Below are 18825 nucleotides of genomic sequence, written 5' to 3'. Positions count from 1 at the left end.
GCAGGATCAGTATCAGCACAAGACACCCTTGGAAAGCTGTTTGAGAGCCCAGCATACTGCTGATGCCTGCCCTTGCTCCCCAGAGAGAACTGGGTGCAGCTAGTGGTCATCACCTAAGTGGATCCCCTCCCCCTACTATGACAGCAGACACAGGTTTCTTTCATTTTTGGCAGGCTGACTAGAAGAATGGTGTTCTAGTCAGCAGCTACTGTTTGCCACATCCCCCCCCTCCGACAGTGCCCCATGTAGTATTGCAATGCCAGGTGAGAGAGGACCCACCAGAGATCACTTTGCAAGAGCCCTCTCAAACTTGGTCCAGTTTCTGTGACTGGGGTTAGCTGGTCCCCCATTACAATGGATCGATATGAAAGCACCTTCTTCCTGCCTAACAAAAGAACACAGTTCGGACAAAACCCAGAAGATAATATGTAGTGTATGGCATTCAACCATCATATATATCTATATCAGCCAGAATAGCTTGAAATGTGTGAATGGGGAAAAGAACAGGACCAACTTACCCAGTGGTTCAACTGTAGTTGAGATTTCTTGAGTGTGTTTCCAGCTCCGACCCTTGGCCCACTCTGACACTTCACAGCGGTAGAGCCCAGTATCACTTGATGCTGAAGTGTTGTATATGGCCAATATAAATGTGGAAGCGTCCACCTTTTCTACCCTGAGGTCACCGTGAGCACCACGTTCCAGGTAAGAAGTGCCTATCTTTAGCCTGCCACCTTGATCCATGCTGACTATAAGCTCAGTAAGATCTCTCGCTTTCTGAATATGCCACCAGTTTACAGATAGAGAATTATCAGTTATGCTCACATTGCAATGGAAGATCAAAGCTTCTCCTTCTATGATATGTTCTTCATTGACCCACAGAAACAATTTCAAGTGGCTTTCTGTGAACAAAAGTTGGTGGAGTAAGTTTTAAACTGTCAAATCTTAACTTAAGGGAAACACAAGAGAATATATATGGAATAGGCTTATACATTGGCACCCTCTCTATTATCTAGCAGACCCCCTCTCTTTTCCACTGGCATTCCTGATGGTTATTGGGAAAGTCATACATTTTATTCTTCCTTCCCTACCCACCCCTCTAGACAAAATCAATCTATACTGAAAGAAAGAAGAGTTGTGTACACCATCATAAGTCAAGATCTACCCATGGTGTCCTTGTAATATCTATATACTAGCTTTGTTCACATGATCCTCATCAGGATAGGAGGAGCATCCAGCAAAGGTAGGAGAGCTGGATGTGCTCCCAGTTGGCAGTTGTGTAAACCCAAACAGCCAGATAGGAGGAGGGGAGAGTGATTGTGTAGGAGGTGAGAGCTGGGTAGAATGGGCACACCCTACCTCAGCATTTTACCAAGGGTGGACAAAAAGCCATCCGACCCAGGTCCTGCCTCCCACACAATTGCTCTCCCCTCCTACCTTGTTGTTTGGGTGTACATGACTGCCAATTGGGAGCATGCCCAGCACCCTGGCTGGGTGTGCCACTTTCCCTTATTAGGATTGTGAGAACCAGCCTACTGTGCTGAAAGTTGCAAATGTGCTGAAAGTTGTGATCCTTATGGAGGAGAACTGGAGTGCCTGTGGGCAAGTGAGATGAACAGCAGATTCGGGGTGACCCATATGCATGTACAGGTGAAACTCGGAAAATTAGAATATCGTGCAAAAGTCCATTAATTTCAGTAATGCAAATTAAAAGGTGAAACTGATATATGAGACAGACGCATTACATGCAAAGCGAGATAAGTCAAGCCTTAATTTGTTATAATTGTGATGATCATGGCACACAGCTCATGAAAACCCCAAATCCACAATCTCAGGAAATTAGAATATTACATGGAACCAAGAAGACAAGGATTGAAGAACAGAACAATATCGGACCTCTGAAAAGTATAAGCATGCATATGTATTCAGTACTTGGTTTGGGCCCGTTTTGCAGCAATTACTGCCTCAATGCGGCGTGGCATGGATGCTATCAGCCTGTGGCACTGATGAGGTATTATGGAAGACCAGGATGCTTCATTAGCGGCCTTCAGCAATTCTGCATTATTTGGTCTCATGTCTCTCATCCTTCTCTTGGCAATGCCCCATAGATTCTCTATGGGGTCAGGTCAGGCGAGTTTGCTGGCCAGTCAAGCACAGTACACTGTATACTTTTCAGAGGTCCGATATTGTTCTATTCTTCAATCCTTGTCTTCTTGGTTCCATGTAATATTCTAATTTTCTGAGATTGTGGATTTGGGGTTTTCATGAGCTGTACGCCATGATCATCACAATTATAACAAATTGAGGCTTGACTTATCTCGCTTTGCATGTAATGCGTCTGTCTCATATATCAGTTTCACCTTTTAATTTGCATTACTGAAATTAATGGACTTTTGCACGATATTCTAATTTTCCGAGTTTCACCTGTATGTATGTATCTATCTATACTACCTGATGTGTGTATCTCTAGGTAGTGTACCCAATTAAAAACACAAATATAAAACAGAGTAAAAACAATTAACACAATTCCACAGTATAAAAACTATTAAAACAATTTCACAGGACAAAAAACAGTTTAAAATTAATTTCAATTAAAAGCCTGAGGAAATTAGAAGCTTGAGGGTCTTTTAAAAAGCAATCAGATGGATGTCGATGTTCAAAAAAATCTGAAGAAAAAACCTAAGTGGGCCCACCTTACCCACCCAAACTTTCCCCATTTTAGTCAATGGAACATAATTTTCATGCTTCGTGTGAAGTTACAGGCAAATGGGTGTGCAAAGTTGGTGGAATTCTGTGGTGAGGGGCCAGGAAGGATGGCTTGAGGAGAAAGAGAAGGAAATTTCTTAGCTTGAATAATGCTCCCTCAAGACAGTCACAAGGACTTCCACTTCTGAGGGGGGAAAGCTGTCTAATAGTCTCCAGAGAAGAAAATGCTGAAACTCTGTGGCTCCCTCACCAATCAAGTAGCCTTGTTCTGTCTGAAGTGGAAGAAGTTTGACAAGGTGAATCCCTTGATACTCGTACTGCCCTCCCAGGTGCTGATGGGCAAGTTTCGAGGGAATTTCCTCAACACTCTCCAGTGTTTGGAGGTTTAGACTACAAGAATTAGACTTAACAAAAGAAAGTGTCTTAGCCCACTCTGTAGCAGTTGCACAAAACTGAAGAGCCCCATTTCTTAACATGAACTCTTGAAGCATTAGGGCTGGATGAAAAGGAGTTGGGACTGAGCACCAATACTCTCCCTACCAAAAAAAAAAAAAAACAGGTAGGGGGAGGGGGTTGAATATGAAGTAAGACCAAAGTTAGAGCAAGGATTCCTTTCTTGCTTGCTAACTTTCTCCCCCACCCAACAGGTCCAGGTCCAGGCTCAGGTAACACAGGTACACCAGGGATATATAGCAACATTTTGTTGTGGGACAAATATGTGTTTCATTTATTTATAAATAAACAGGTTAGCAATAGCAATAGCAATAGCACTTACATTTATATACCGCTCTATAGCTGGAAGCTCTCTAAGCGGTTTACAATGATTTAGCATATTGCCCCCCAACATTCTGGGTACTCATTTTACCGACCTCGGAAGGATGGAAGGCTGAGTCAACCTTGAGCCCCTGGTCAGGATCAAACTTGTAACCTTCTGGTTACAGGGCAGCAGTTTTACCACTGCACCACCAGGGGCTCCTGAACATTAGATGGAGCTGAAATAGCAGAACACTCCTACAAGTCAGTAACAAGTTACAGCAGATCCCACAGAGCAAGACTTACACCCTGATCCTCCTTTCTCCCAGCATCAAACTGGTGCAGATACAAAATAGATGGTTGACGGGGGCGGTGGGGGGGACTGCTATTGGCACAGCAGCGCAGAGGAGTGGCCAGCCAATGGTGCTAGAGGCATGTTCTATGCTGCCTTGTGCCATGCAAACATCCAGCAGTGGTGGCGCGCTCAGTTGCTGAGGCCAGTGGCGAGGTGGCAAGTGGAAGAGGACCAGATGGTGCCAGGGCTGGCAAAGGAGGCAGGAGTGGGGTCTGCAAGAGCGAGACAGCATGTCAGCACTGGCCCCATCTTGGCACAGGGACAGCGAGTAGGATCAGGGTGCCTTATCCCATTCATTACAAGCAGTGGGTGCTGGCAGGGGCGTAGCTATAATTGAACGAAAGGGTTCAAAGAACACGGGCCCCAGCTCCTGAGGGCCATCCAGCTCCACCCCTCCATATTTTCTGCATTATCACCCTCACACTGGTGGGCCGCTAGAGAGAGTGCTTAACATGGGCCTCCTCTGCCCTAGCTACGCCCCTGGGTGCTGGGCGAAGGTACAGCTATCAGTGAAACCCAACATTTTCCATACCATATTTTGCAGGAAACCAATTGGCATGACTGACCTCTAAGCTTCACATGTATATCGATGCCTGGTGAAGAGCTTTGTTGTGTTCTAGTGAATGTGCCAGTGGGAGCCTTCTCAATTTCAGACACCTCACAGCTGTATGGGCCTTTGTCACTGAGTTCTACCTCATTTATTCTGAGGATGTACTTGTCATTGGTTGGTTTCATCACTTGGAGCTTTCCCATGCTGTATCTGTCCTGATTGTTATTTTGAAGGGTCAAGGCCCCGTACTGATCTATACTTGCCACTACCATACCACGGTGGAGCCAAGCCAGTTGGAACCATCTGTACTGTGTATTCTGGCTTTCAACAGTGCAACTTAGTTGCAGGACATTTCCTTCAACAAGCGATGTCTCCGCAGCAGAGATCTTAACATAGATATTTTTATCTGTAGGAGAAACAAATGAACACACATACTTAATATACAAGCTCAACTTTGCCTTTCAGCTGGTGTCTTCAATGGGACAAGTGACACCTAGGGCTACAGTAAATGTTCACTGGCAGACATTTTTGGTATGAAAAGAGGGGGTGGGGTTGCATAGGGGCCTAAATGTTCTATGAGGAAAATATATTTGTTTCCTAATTTGTACAGCCCTGAATGGGTGCTCTTTTATCACAATTTCCCCCAAATCTGTCTTCTTCCTAAGCCCTATTCACATGTTATTTTCTACACTCATGGAGTGTACAATGTATGTACCCAGGTCCAGATCTGTACACTAGTAGTTATTCACACATTATGTTGAACACAGAGAGCAGTACACTTCCTATCGGTACCATGCATTTGAGGGACCTGGACCCAGGTTCTCTTTTAAAATAAATGAAGGTACAATCATTCACAGAAAAGTGTGCACCTGTATACAGACATCTGAACTCGGGTACAAATTAATGTATCTTGTTGTACAGACATTACAAGGCCCTAGGACTGATGACATCACCACTTTAATAAATCACATTTGGTTATTGGGGCTGTAAAGACACTCACTCTGGAGTACCACCTCCTGAATGTCAAGTACCAGGAAGGGAAGTGATGTATGAATTGTTTTGAGGGGATGGGTAGAGCCATTCTGCATGTATTTTTGTCTCCTCAAAATATCAATAAGAAGGAGATACTTTTCAAAGAAGAGTGTTCACAAAATATACCTCATTCTGGTATAGCCTAACAGACCCCATTTTCAGGGCAACCAAGCCCCCAGCAAGGTGAAAGCAGGATGGTGGTTTCAGTAAGCAGGCAGAAGGAACACTCACGAGAGCTTAAATCTGAAAGCCGAACAGGGTCATGCCTGTCTCCTTTAGACTATCCTTTCAGTAGGATTCCCAAGGGCAATTATTTGAGCCTTCTAGAAAATTGCTTTGCACCAGTATCTGTCAGGTTAAATTTTTGCAGAGGTATCTTTCAACAAGGGAAAAATCCTCAAATGTTTCCAGGTGGGTTCTCAAGAATATTGTGGGAGGCTATTTTTAGTTGTTGAGTTTTATTCTATCAACTTCATCTGCAAACTAACACAATAAGTGGAAGCCCCACATAATGTATTTATTACTGGGCCGTACCAATTTCACCCCAACTATGGGAAAATTATTGATTTATATCCTGTCTTCACTCCATGGAGATCAACATATGGAGGGCATTGAGTAGGGATGTGCACAAATGGTATTTGCTCCTCTAAATTTCACTTCCCCTCCATCCAAACCAGATATCCTTCTGGGGAAAAATGTGGAAGAGCAGGGGTCAGGGTCCTTCAGATGTGAAGCTTTGGTGAGGAAAGATCTGCATGCAGAGAACTTGAAATTGGAGGCTAAGCATAGGACCCACTTCCAGGCATAAGGGAAGGCCCCTCTTGTGGTTATACTAATTAATTCTACATTCTGTACAGCCTCCAAAGCTAGACTGGAGAATATCTGGTGGTGGGGAGATTTGGGCTCTAATGTAATCCCCACCCCCCTCAAACAGGTGAAACTTAAGGTTTTTTTAGACTACACAGCAGATCTGCATTGCATGAGAAACTGGCACTATACACAAACGGAGCCCATTAATTTACTGTAAATGGGGAAATTCTAATTACGTTGTTAGGATAACCCACCCCTGCCTCTTTTCACCTCCTTATTCCCAGTTCCACTTTAAAAAAAAAGGAATGCTGTACCTGTATACTGCATCCCAAGAGTGCACCCACAAGCCCAGAACTGGCACTGGCACGCTCTCAAGCCCCTGGGCTGTTCATGCTTACAGCATTTTTCTGCAGAGACAAATGCTGTAAGGGTGTTCAGTGTGGAAGTGAGGCTTCTGAGGGTGTCAGTGCTGGGCAAGGGGAAGGGCTTGCAGGCATGCTGTTGGGACGCAGTATGCAGGCACAGTGTGCCATTTTTAAAATGTGTGAAGAGGGCTGTATCTCCATGGAGCTCAATGCTAGGGATGTGCAAACCGGTTCAAATTCGAACCAGAGTGGTTCGGAGGTTTGGATTAGAACCGAACTAGCCATCAGGTTCGAGCTGCAGGTTCGAATTCGAACCAAACCAGGGGGTGGTTCGATTCGAACCGGTTCGGACACCCAAAAATTGGTAGGATGGTATCTGGCACCCAGGGGACAAAACTGGTTCGCCTGGTTTGGTTCAAATTCGAACTGGGTTCGTACCAGGAGGGGGTGGTTCGGTTTTGGTTTTGTTTGAACTACCCCCTAGTTCAGTTCGAATTTGAACTGGTTTGAACCAGTTTGGACACCCAAAAATTGGTAGTATGGTAGCTGGCACCCAGGGGTACCTGTCACCCAAACCCCAAAGCAATTGGACACTCGTAAGATTTTTTATGAATTTTTGAAAATTATTTTTATTTTTCTCATAGGATATAATGGGACTCCAACCAGCCCATTATTCCTTATTGTGGAGCACCCAAAGGGTGCCAACAACCACGCAAACCCTGAAGCAATAGGACAGTCCTATGATTTTTAATGAATATTTGAAATGTTTTTAATTATTTTTCTCATAGAGTATAATGGGACCTGAACCAGTCCATATCCCCTATTGTGGAGCACCTAGGGGCACAAAAGCAGGGAAGGTGGTAGACAGACAGGGGTGCCTACCACCCCAAAACCCCCAAGGCAATTGGACACTCCTCTGATTATTGGTGAATTGTTAAAGTATTTTTGAATTCCTCATAGAGAATAATTAGGATTGCAGCAAATGTATAGCTTCACGTCGGGGGGAAAGGGGTGTCGTAGAGTGGAGTGTGGTGGGTGGTAGTTCCTAGGGTGGGCAAGGAAGCTATCAGAATTATTTGAAAGGAATTGGGCAAAGGGCTGATTTTTAAGTGATTTTTGAAGTTTACGCATCTTTAGGGTTTTTCTCCATAAAGAAGCATGGAGGTGTCAGCAAATGTATAGCTTCACGGCAGGGGCAAAGGGGTGGCCTAGAGCAGTGTGGGGTTGGTGGTAGTGCCAGGTAGGGGCAAGGAAGCTACCTGAATTTTTTCAAAGGATTTGGGCAGAGGGCTGATTTTTGGTGAATTGTTGAAGTTTACCCATCTTTAAGGTTTTTCCTCATAAGGTATAATGGAGCTTTCAGCAGCCCCATAAGTGCACTTGGGGGGGTGCTGGGGTGGCCCAGAGCGAGTGGTGGTGTAGTGCACATAGGGTGCCAACCACCCCCATGGGTTTCTAACCCATGGCGTACTTGGTTCTGTTGTTTCTGAGGTGTTCTGAGTGTAGATTCTGTGATAGCAAATGAGAGTGAGTGGATTCATGGTGTCTCATTGAAAATCTCATTTGCTATCATAGAATCCACACTCAGAACACCTCAGAAACAACAGAACCATTTAGAGTTATGTGACCCAAGAATGCATCTTTCCATATAGACCATTAGGCTACATGGTCTAAATACATATTCTTTTTCTTGTTCGTGAGTGTTCCTCCTCAATGAGATAGATGGTTTTCTGTTGAGCTCTGCTGTGGTAACTGGTGTTGCAGAAAGACACACAAGCAAATGCGGTGCCTCTCCCAAGGGAGCTGCAACCTGAATTAAATAGCGCAGTTCGGAAGCACTATATACAACATTATCTCAAAGGGAGAGGGGCTTTTTAACCGGAACTGTGTGGCTGAAAGTTCTACATTGTTCATATAAGGTATTCAGCAAATATTTGTGAATGGTAAATGTTTGTTCAGGATTTCTACTCTGAATTATTTATGAACCAACATTCAGTGCATTGGATAATTTATGTGCAGTAAGCAATTAGACGGGCTCTAGCTCTGATTATATGCTGCCTCTTGGTCTTTAGATGCATGTAGAGATCTATTAAGTTTCGTGGATATTGAAGAACATGACTCTCAGCTGTTTCCAAAATCACACTGGAGAATCACACTGGTGGCTAACTGAAGAAAGGCTTCCAAAATCACCCTTAAACACAGCTCTTCTCCAAGTGGATATGATTTTGTGTAAAGATTCTGTTATTACTAATAAGAACATTATATACAATTTCTCAACAAAAGAGGGAGTTCTCCCAAAGGGGTTTATATGTCGAAAGAAATGAAATAATGGTTCCCTATCCCCAAAGAGTTCACAATCTAAAACAAAAAAGGACTCAATTTGCACAAATAGCCAGCGGAAAAGACACTGTGCTGGGATGAATGGGGGCAACTGCGCTCTCCCTGCTAAATATAAGAGAACCACCACATTTAAAGAAGCTCAGTTAGTTCTTTGCTCAGTTAGCAGGGGCTCTATGGCTGCCAGGGTGAGAACAGGCTTTCGTGCCAGCTCTAGAAACCTGCCCTGGCACTGCTTTGTTAGTCCGTCCCTCTCATACTCATGGACTAATGCACAGCTGTAGTGCAGAAGGATCCCTGTGTTTCTTGACAATAACTGAACATAAGAACAGCTCTATTGGATCAGGCCCAAGGCCTGTCTAGTCCAACATCCTGTTTAGACAGTGACCCACCAGAAAGCCCCAGGCAAGAGGTGAAGGCATGCCCTCTCTCTTGCTGTTGCTCCACTGCAACTGGTATTTAGAGGCCTTTGAGGCCGGAGGTGGCCTAGAGGTCTCTGAGGCTGGAGGTGGCCTCAGACTAGTAGCCATTGCTAGACCTGTCCTCCATGAATGTGTCTAAGCCCCTTTTAAAGCCATCCAAGCTAGTGGCCATCACCACATCGCGTGGCAGAGAATTCCATAAATTAATTATGTGGTGTGTTGGAAAAGTACTTAATAAAATAAATAATTAACAACAACAACAACACCTTATGAATTAGCCACCCATAACAAATTGTTCTGGGCGGTAATAACTTACATTAAAACATGAGGTAAAAACACACAACACATTAAATCATAACAGACCAAAATAACAGGGTGGGGAGAAAATACAATGCACGATACAGGACAATTTAATAGATAGTGTTGAAATCAATTGAAATCAGATTAAAATTCTAAAATTGAAAAGGCCTGAGTGAACAAAAAAGGTCTTTACCTGGCATCTAAAAGAACAAAGTGATGAATGAAGCCAGGCAAACCTCATTAGTGAGGCTATTCCACAAACAGGGTGCAACCACTTAAAAGTCCCCCTCCCTAGTAACCACACACCTTACCTTGTTCGGCAGGGGCACTCAGAAGAGGAGCTCTGATGAAAATCTTAAGGTTAAGGTTGGGGTATATGAGGTCACAAGCCATTTCATTCATTCATTCATTCATTCAGGGTTTTAAAGGCTAAAAGTAGCACATTGAATCGGGCCTGGAAATGGACTTGGGGCCAGTCCTCTTTCTTTTGTTGATCCTAAATTTCCTGGCCTTCAGTTTCATGGGATGACCCCTGGTTCTAGGTGTAGTGACCAGTCTCCCCACCCTCTAAAGAGTTAACAGGAAGTGAACCCTAGTCTTGACTGACAGGCTGGTGAACTCCAGGGCTCAACCAATCAGTCCACCAGGTGGGTGGGACCTGAGAGCTGCAGGGGGGATTCTGAGAAGATGTAAGGAAAACTGTGCTGGGAGCATGGAGGAGATGCAGCAGGATGACTGTAGAACTTTGTAAGGCAGGATTGCAGGAGGCTTGATTCTCATCAGGAGTTAGGTGAGTTCAAGGACAGGAAGGAAGTCTGTGCTTTGGATTCAGGAATTTAGCATAGGAAGAAAGTGTTTAGTCAGACTTTGCATCAGGAATTTATATTTCTTTGTGTGTGTACTTTGCGTTTTCCCTAAATATCTGTTCTTTGCAACTGAATAACTAAGATTTTGATGTGTGCCACCCCAGAACCATGTGGGTGCTTTTGAAGTATTCTTGTAACCAACTAAGTATTTTTAAGTATATCTAAAAAGCCTCAAATGGAACTAGTCTGCAGTAATTTTAATAAAAAGTCTTTTTTTCTCTGTTCTTTACTTTTTACGAGCCTCCAAGGGTTGGTTATTAATCCAGCAGGAGAAAGGGAGACCAGAAGGGGGATTTATTTTTAATCATTCATAGGCAGCTTCTCTGAGCACATTGTAGAAATGACTCGTTGCTAATAGAAGTTATGCCTGAGCTAGTTGTCTGAGAAGGCTGCTAAAAGCTGGTTCAAACTGATTGAGCCAGTTTATTTATTTACTGACTTGAACCAGGAAAGGAAAATTGCTACACACCAATTTGGTACACTAGCATTGTTAGAGAGGGAGAAAAAATTATCTCTATCCGTTCTCTCTACTCCATGAATAATTTTATACACCTCAATCAGATCTCCCCTTACTTGCCTCTTTTCCAAACTGAAAAGCCCCAGATGCTGTAGCCTTGCCTCATAAGGAAGGTGCTACAGGATCCTGATAACTTAGTTGCCCTCTTCTGCACCTTTTCCAGTTCTACAATGTCATAGGAACATAAGAACAGCCCTGCTGGATCAGGCTTGAGGCCTATCTAGTCTAGCATTCTGTTTCACACAATGGCCCTCTCTCCTGCTGTTGTTCCCCTGCAACTGGTATTGAGAGGCATTGTGCCTCTGAGACTGGAGGTGGATCACAGCCACCAGATTAGTAGCTAATCATAGACCTGTCCTCCATGGATTTGCCTAAGACCCTTTTAAAGCAATTCAAGCTGGTGGCCTTCACTACATCCCATGGCAAAGAATTCCATTGATTGATTGATTGATTGAGTGCTGCCAAGTTGGTGTTGACTCTTAGTGACCACATAGATAGATTCTCTCCAGGATGATCTGTATTCACCTTGGCCTTTGATGTCTTTCAGTGGTACACTCATTGCTGTCGTAATTGAGTCCATCCACCTTGCTGCTGGTCATCGTCTTCTCCAGCTTTTTCATCCATAGAGTGTCACGGGAAAAACAATTGTCCAAACGATTCATACTTCCTTTTATTGGTCCTAAATCTCCCAACCTTCAGTTTCATGGGGTGACCCCTGGTTCTAGAGTTGTGAGAGAAGGAGGGGAATTTCTCTGTTCAAGCTCTCCACTCCATGCATAATTTTATACACCTCAATCATGTCTATCCTTAGTCACCTCTTTTCCAAGGTAAAGAGCCCAAGATGCTGTAGCCTAGCCTCATAAGGAAGGTGGCTCCAGGCGCCTGATAATCTTGGTTGCACTCTTTGGTACCTTTCCCCAGTTCTACAATATGCTTCTTAAGATAGGGTAACCAAAGCTGTACGCAGTACTCCAGATGTGGCCACACCATAGATTTGTATAATATTAGCATGTTTATTTTCAATCCCCTTCCTAATGATCCCTAGGATCCCTAGAATTTGCCATTTTCACAGCTGCTGCACACAGAGTCAACACTTTCAATGAATCATCCACCATGACCCCAAGATCTCTTTCCTGCTCAGTCAATGACAGCTCAGATCCCATTAATGTATATGTGAAGTTGGTGTTTTTGCCCCAGTGTGCATCACTTTACACTTGCTTACATTGAACCTGATTTGCCATTTTAATTCAGCATGTAATTTTAACATTATCTTGCTTTGCATGTTTTTGTACACCGCCCAGAGTCTTCGGAGTGGGCAGTATATTAAATGTTTCAAATAAATAAATAAATAAAATTTTGTCATCCACTCACCCAGTTTGGACAGATATTTTTGGAGCTCCTCACAATCAGTTTTGGATTTCACTACCCTAAATAGTTTAATATCATCTGCTAATTTGTCCATTTTGCTGCCTACCCCAACTTCTAAATCATTTATGAACAAGTTAAAGAGTGCTCGTCCCAATACTGATCCTTGGGGGGACCCACTTCTTACATCCCTCCATCGTGAAAACTGTCCATTTATTTCTACCCTTTGTTTCCTGTCCTTCAACCAGTTACCAGTCCACACATGAACTTATTCCATGGCTGCTAAGTTTACTCAAGAGCCTTTGGTGGGAAACTTCATCAAGAGTGTTTGGAAGTCCAAGAGTACTACATCAACAGGATCACCTTCATCCACATGCCTGTTGACACTCTCAAAGAACCTCAAAAGGTAGTGAGGCAAGACTTGCTCTTACTGAAGCCATGCTGGCTCTCCTTCAGCAAGACATGTTCTTCTATGTGTTGAACAATATTGTACTTAAGTATGCTTTCCATCAATTTACCCAGCACAGAAGTTAAGCTAACCAGCCTGTAGTTTCCCAGATCGTCCCTGGATCCCTTTTTGAAAACCAGAATTACATTAGCTACTTTCTAGTCCTCTGGTACAGAGCTTGACTGTAAGGACATTTATGTATTTTTGCTAGGAGCTCGGCAATTTCATGTTTGAATTCATTCAGAACTCTTGGCTGGATGCCATCTGGCCCTGAAGATTTGGTAATTTTTAGTTTTTCAAGACAGTTTAGAACATCCTCTCATCACATCAGATTGACCCAGTTCTTCAGGCTCCAAGCCTGAGAATATCAGTTTCAGAGCTGAATGAGCAGTGACTGAACTAAGAGTATATGTTGAGTATCCTCCACTGTGAAAACAGATGCAAAGAACTCTTTCAGCTTTTCTGCAATCTCTTTATCCTCCTTACTAATACCTTTCTCACCCTCATCATCTAAGGGTCCAAATGCCTCCCTGTCAGGCTTTCTGCTTCTGATATATTTAAAGAAGCTTTTGTTATTCCCCTTGACAGTTTTAGTTACAATCCACCTCAAACTCTCTTTTCCCATCTCTTATCGTCTCCTTGCATTTATTTTGCCAGAATTTCTGTTCCTTTCAGTTCTTTTCAGTTGGGCCTGACTTCGATTTTCTGAAGGAAATCTTCCCATTTATAGCTTCCCTGACTCTAATTATTAGCCACGCTGGCATCCTCCTGAACTTGGTGGTACCTTTCCTCCTTCTTGGTAGTTATTCCAACTGACCTTCTATTATGGGGGGTTGGAAGGGAGCTGGATCCCTCTCCTCCTACCCTCATGCATGAAAAGCTATGTGATTTGCATTATCCACAAAAGCCATCAGTGTTGAAGCAAAGTAGAAATAGACAGTGAGGGGAAGAAATTTGTGTTTCTTGGGCAGAACCAATCTACTCACTGCCACATTCCCCAGACATATTTCAACTGCAAGAGTGCAAGCAACAGTACAGCTGTAACAACTTCCCCAGTAGAAGCCAGATGCAGTTCAGTGTTACTTTTATGTCTTGTTCTTCCATAGCTTTTGGGAAGCTATTACAACAGGTTTAATACCTTTTCACAGAATGGCTGATTGTGTAGAGGGAAGTTAATTGTTAGAGATGTAGCTCCTGATGGCATCAACTCTTAGCATCAGCAGCTCTATTGGCCACTAGGGGCATTAGGGGTAGAGATAGCCCTAATAGAGGCAATCCCCTTCTGACCATGTTTTCTCTATTCTGATTCCACTTTGTAAGACTGATAGACTCAGGTTTCACTCTCTCACCTGAAAGAGAGACTTCTGTCTTCTCCCTTCCATGCTAGCCATGAGGCATGATAGATCTTAATCTATCTCTGATGGGTTTCCCAAATGAACTAACATTTGGAACTTTAACTCCATGAAGCTATTCCCATGACCACTGGAAAGTGGGCTAAGAGAGCTTAGCCCGCTTTCCAGTGGTCGTGGGAACCACCGGGCTCACAGGCGAGCCTGGTGCTTCCAAGGCGGCTAGCCTGCCTAAACCACCCTCCCCTTAAATGAGGTTAACGGAGTGAGCACTCCCTTAACCTCATTTCATTGCTTGTGTGTCACCATGGTCTGTGGCGACATATGAGTAGACCCCCCAGCCAGGTCCCCTTCTGCAGGGCATCCTGGAACTTCCAGGGGCTGCACAGCCCCCAATCCCCGCAGCCCCTGACAACTCCATGACAGAGCTGGTAGTCGTGTGAGTGGCCAATCCGGCCACCCAGCTACGAGCAGCTAAGCCCGCTCTCCTCACAAAATCCCCTCAGGCGCTTCACACGTGTCGTGTGAAGCGCCTCCATGACTTCAGATAACATTAATTAGCAGTGCTTTGTACTTCCACTGTAACTGGAGCAGATAGAGAAATTTTCCCTCCCAAGCTCTCTAACATTAATGACCTGGTGAATGAAAAGGTCCCATTCATTTATGGATAAGGATATCTTTTTTCCACTACAGCTAGGTACAATGAAGTCTTCAACTGTAAATTAATTTGCTCACATTTTAAATCCCCTAAGCTCAGAACCATATAAAATCCTCTGAGTAAAATGGAGAATCAAGAACTGTATTTACAGGGTCGTGAGAATAATGGTCAAAGAGTTCTCCATAGGAAGCAGATGTTCACCTCTTTGATAAATAAAAGCATATATAACTTCCAGGAAATGAAGATCTTACCTAGGCTTCTGACAGTCAGTGATGTTCTCTCTGTCTGCTTCCGGGCAATATCTTTCCATGTTTCATCAGGATCTTGAATCCACTCCACTGCTTCACAATACATCTCCCCCTGGTCCAAGGGTTGTATATTGACAATGGACAGTTTATATATTTTGTCCCCAATTTTGTCTACTCGGATATCTCCTAAGGAAAGCCTCTCAGTGTATAAGGATCCTGGGATCAAGACAAAATCTCTCGACAGGGAAATGATCTTCTGGGCTTGTCCATTATGATCTTCTTTAAGAAGGTACCAAGCAACAGAGAGGTGAGTGTGTTGAGCTGTTGCTGTTGACACCTCACAAATGAGTTCTAATGAGTCCCCTTGAACTCGGGTGAGAACCTGCGGCTTCATGGCAGCAGAAAGCATATCTGGGATTACTAAACAAGATGGAAAAGTCAGCACAAGAAACCACAGATGGAGGGATCAGCACTGAAATACATATGGAGCCACATATTCCTTGCACCAAGTGGCAACTAAGGAATAGCTTGAATTTATTGACTTCTTCCACATTCTAGGAGAAGGCTATTTAATGGTTTGTTGCCTCCTGGGAGAAGCTGTAGGGCTTTGGGGACCTGGCACCCCTAGTGAGGCTCCTGTTTTGTCCCCAGAGCCCCCACCATTGTCCTGGTGATGTAGAGGGTTCTTCACCAGAAGTGAAGGCAACACCTGGCTAAACTCCCAACAATGGAGTTGAGGTCCTTGCCCAGCTGCTCTGAGGCCTCACTTTCAACAGACCTACTTAGAAACTTAGGAGAAGGGGGAGGCCTGTTCAGGCACCTGCTTTGAATTGGGGTCAACCTGAGCTCTTGGCTCCTACAACCTCCCCTCCGTTTGCAGACAGTCTTTGCTGGTTCAGCTCTTTGAGCTGTTGTCTACTAGACCTGTGTAGCAGCAGGATAAAAAGGTAATGATTGATTAAATTGAGTATGGGAAGACCCAGGGGCAATCCTTCCATGAGGCAAGCTGAGGTGGTCACCACAGACAGCAGATTATTGGGGTGCCAACAAGGCAGCAAGATGCTCCTTTGCCCCCAACTTTTAAAAAAGGAAACAAAGAGAAGGAGAGTGTGCAGAAGCGGGCAGCGTCTGGCACTCTGCCTCAGCCACACAGTGGTCTTGAGCCACCACTAGAAGGGCTTTCATTCACTAGACTATCAAGAGGTCTCGATGGTAAGAGATTATACAGACTCGATGCACATATTGTAAGGGAACCGAATGCTGGTTAGTTACAGTTAATTCTCCAGCTTTTGGCTCACGTATTTCAAAACTGAGCCAGCCAGTTGTGGTAGGGCAGAGCTTACAGACACAGCAGCTAAGTAAAATGTGTGCTGCTCTGCAACTGCACTTTATTGCATCTTACTCAGGAATAAGGCTGTCAAAATACAGCTGGCAGGAGGATTCCAGTTTGCTTCAGAAGTTTCGATGTGATTTAGTAAATGACAACAAAAAAACAATGGTTAGAATGGGTAACTTGTTCTCTATCATACCTGAGAGATCCATTTTGGCACTGTAAGTCCCCAAGTATTGACTGTCTGTGCTGGGGGTGGAACATTCATACTCGCCAGCATCCTGATCCTGGAGCTCTTTGATATGCAATAGGACAGAATCCCCTTGGATCCTTTCTATGTAAATTCTCCCACTTTTGACTGGTTGGGTGTATCTAATGAAGGAGAAGGAGTTGTCATTAGTGCTAATAATTTGTATTTCCTTTTCTGGGGCAGATGGCAGATAAATGGACCACTGGAAATTCTGCTCTGATGGCCCCTGATAGCCACTGACATTACACCAGATGGTGATGTGGTAGCTTCTTGCCCGATAAAGACGTCCTTTTTGAATGGACACCATCCTTTGTCCTGCACAGAGATCTGCATACAAAGCATAAAAGCAGCAAAGTTAGTCAATCTAACTAAAAGGTAAGTTTTACAGAGCCTTGCTTTGGGGGAAAACAAAGACAGACTTGTAATTATTTTTTGTTGGAAGAAATGCAGTAAAGCAGCAGTAATGTGCAAATATTTGCAACTCCTTGATGTTCAAAAGTCATTAAGTCAGGTTCATAGATACTATACATTTTATTTCAAATCATGTTTAAGAAATAACACATACATGTTTGCTTGTCTTTTAATAGTTGGTTTTAAGTTTCCTGTATTCCGATTTTCAAATGTTAATTTTTCCTGCACTATCCAGCAAATGGAGTTTATTCAATCTGATGTCACTGTCATCATTCAGTGTAGAATTTCTAAATTGATTACTAAATCCAGTTATATGTATATCAGAAGCAGCTTAGTTACAAACCGACATGCTTGTCTTTGACTATCCTATAAAATCATGAAACGTCTGTTAAGAAGTGCTGATCATTGTAGATGTTTTCAGAATTCGTTCTATTACGTTTTCAGACAGATTGATTTTGTGAATACTAATGGATTCTGATTCAGAAAAAGCTTATGTCAATTCATAATTAAAGTAGTTACATGCAGCAATTTAACAGAAAACATTTCTTGGGCTACACATTCATGCAAGGATTGTAAAACTTTCACTGCCAAGTATGTGCATATATTAGTTCTAAGGGAGGGGCTCAAGCACATCCCTTTTTCATGAAGAAAGTCCCAGGTGCAGTCTCTGACATCAATGCATAGGGCTGTCCAAGAAAATCAGATTTCTAGCAGTGCCATACAATATAATATAGAAAATCCTGCAGGCCTTTACAATTAATTAATTTATTACTCCAAACAACTGTACAAAAATCCACTGCCAATGCACACACCAACTGCTCAAAAATCAAGCAAAGAAAAAGATCTGTTTAAAATCTAAGTAGCCAATTGATAGGATGGTTGCCATTGCTTTGCCCTTTACACTGGACAGGTAGTCCTTATTTAGTTATTTTTTAAAAAGACAAAAGCAGACACATTTATAGAAGGGAAAATATGACAAATCATCTATGCGGCATTTAAGAAGAGATACAAGAACACTAATGGAATAGGATACTCAAGTTATGGGCAAAGATGCCCTGTTCCTGATATTTATAATGGAACAAGTAGTAGTAGGTTGCATGTGCAATGCAAAAAGCCAGGGTGCTAACCATCCTAAGACTGCTAAATGGATGAGTAGAAGTGAACTGACATGATACACCACCTTTTCAAATGCTGCATGACTCACTACCAATCCGAACTTGAATTGGGGAGAACCCATGGAGAACAGGTTTATCAGTGGCTTTTAGTCATGATAATTACCTATTACCTCCATGGATGGAGGCAGTATTCATGAGGCATAGGCCATTGTTGAAGACACACTGTTGGGGTACATGGCCCTTGGTCTGGTCCATCAGGGCAGTTCTTACACTCCTATGAAGATTAAACATGTTACATGAAACTCACCAAGCAGCAGTAGAAGCACAGCTGTCAAGCACTGGATGAGCACCATTATTAATAGCAACAGACTTCCTACACTTGCAGGGAGCAAGAGCCTCTTCTCTAACAGAGCTCCAGCAACTAGACTTCTCTAAATAGCAATGGGGAAGTTGTCTGCGTCATCTCACGTTGCGGTTTTTCTGTTTCATAGAGAAGGCAGACTCAAGCAGCAACATTTCACAGACACATACAAAAGACGCCACATATTTGGAAACTCTTCCTGTCAAGTGCATGCTGTTTTCAGAACTTTACAGAAACAAAAATGGGCTTACTGGATCAGTGCAAAGCCCATCTGGTCAAG

At 43.4% G+C, this 18825-nt stretch overlaps 1 protein-coding gene across 1 annotated transcript in view; it reads right to left on the bottom strand.

The window, feature by feature from the left end:
• The window catches only part of CD101 (CD101 molecule), a 31309-nt gene extending 12772 nt beyond the window's left edge, over positions 1 to 18537 (bottom strand). The window contains exons 1-5 of the mRNA XM_053308912.1: positions 18492 to 18537; positions 16608 to 16985; positions 15082 to 15498; positions 4378 to 4767; positions 519 to 899 (exon numbers count right to left, since the gene is read on the bottom strand). Of these exons, the coding sequence (XP_053164887.1) occupies positions 519 to 899; positions 4378 to 4767; positions 15082 to 15498; positions 16608 to 16985; positions 18492 to 18537 (1612 nt within the window). The remainder of the gene's footprint in view (positions 1 to 518; positions 900 to 4377; positions 4768 to 15081; positions 15499 to 16607; positions 16986 to 18491) is intronic.
• Between the last annotated feature and the right edge of the window lie 288 nt (positions 18538 to 18825).

The sequence above is a fragment of the Hemicordylus capensis genome, chromosome 3, assembly GCF_027244095.1.
Source record: "Hemicordylus capensis ecotype Gifberg chromosome 3, rHemCap1.1.pri, whole genome shotgun sequence".
In the NCBI taxonomy this organism is placed as follows: Eukaryota; Metazoa; Chordata; class Lepidosauria; order Squamata; family Cordylidae; genus Hemicordylus; species Hemicordylus capensis.
The sequence above is the reverse complement of the archived record's forward strand: the minus strand, read 5'-3'. Positions and strand labels throughout refer to the sequence as shown.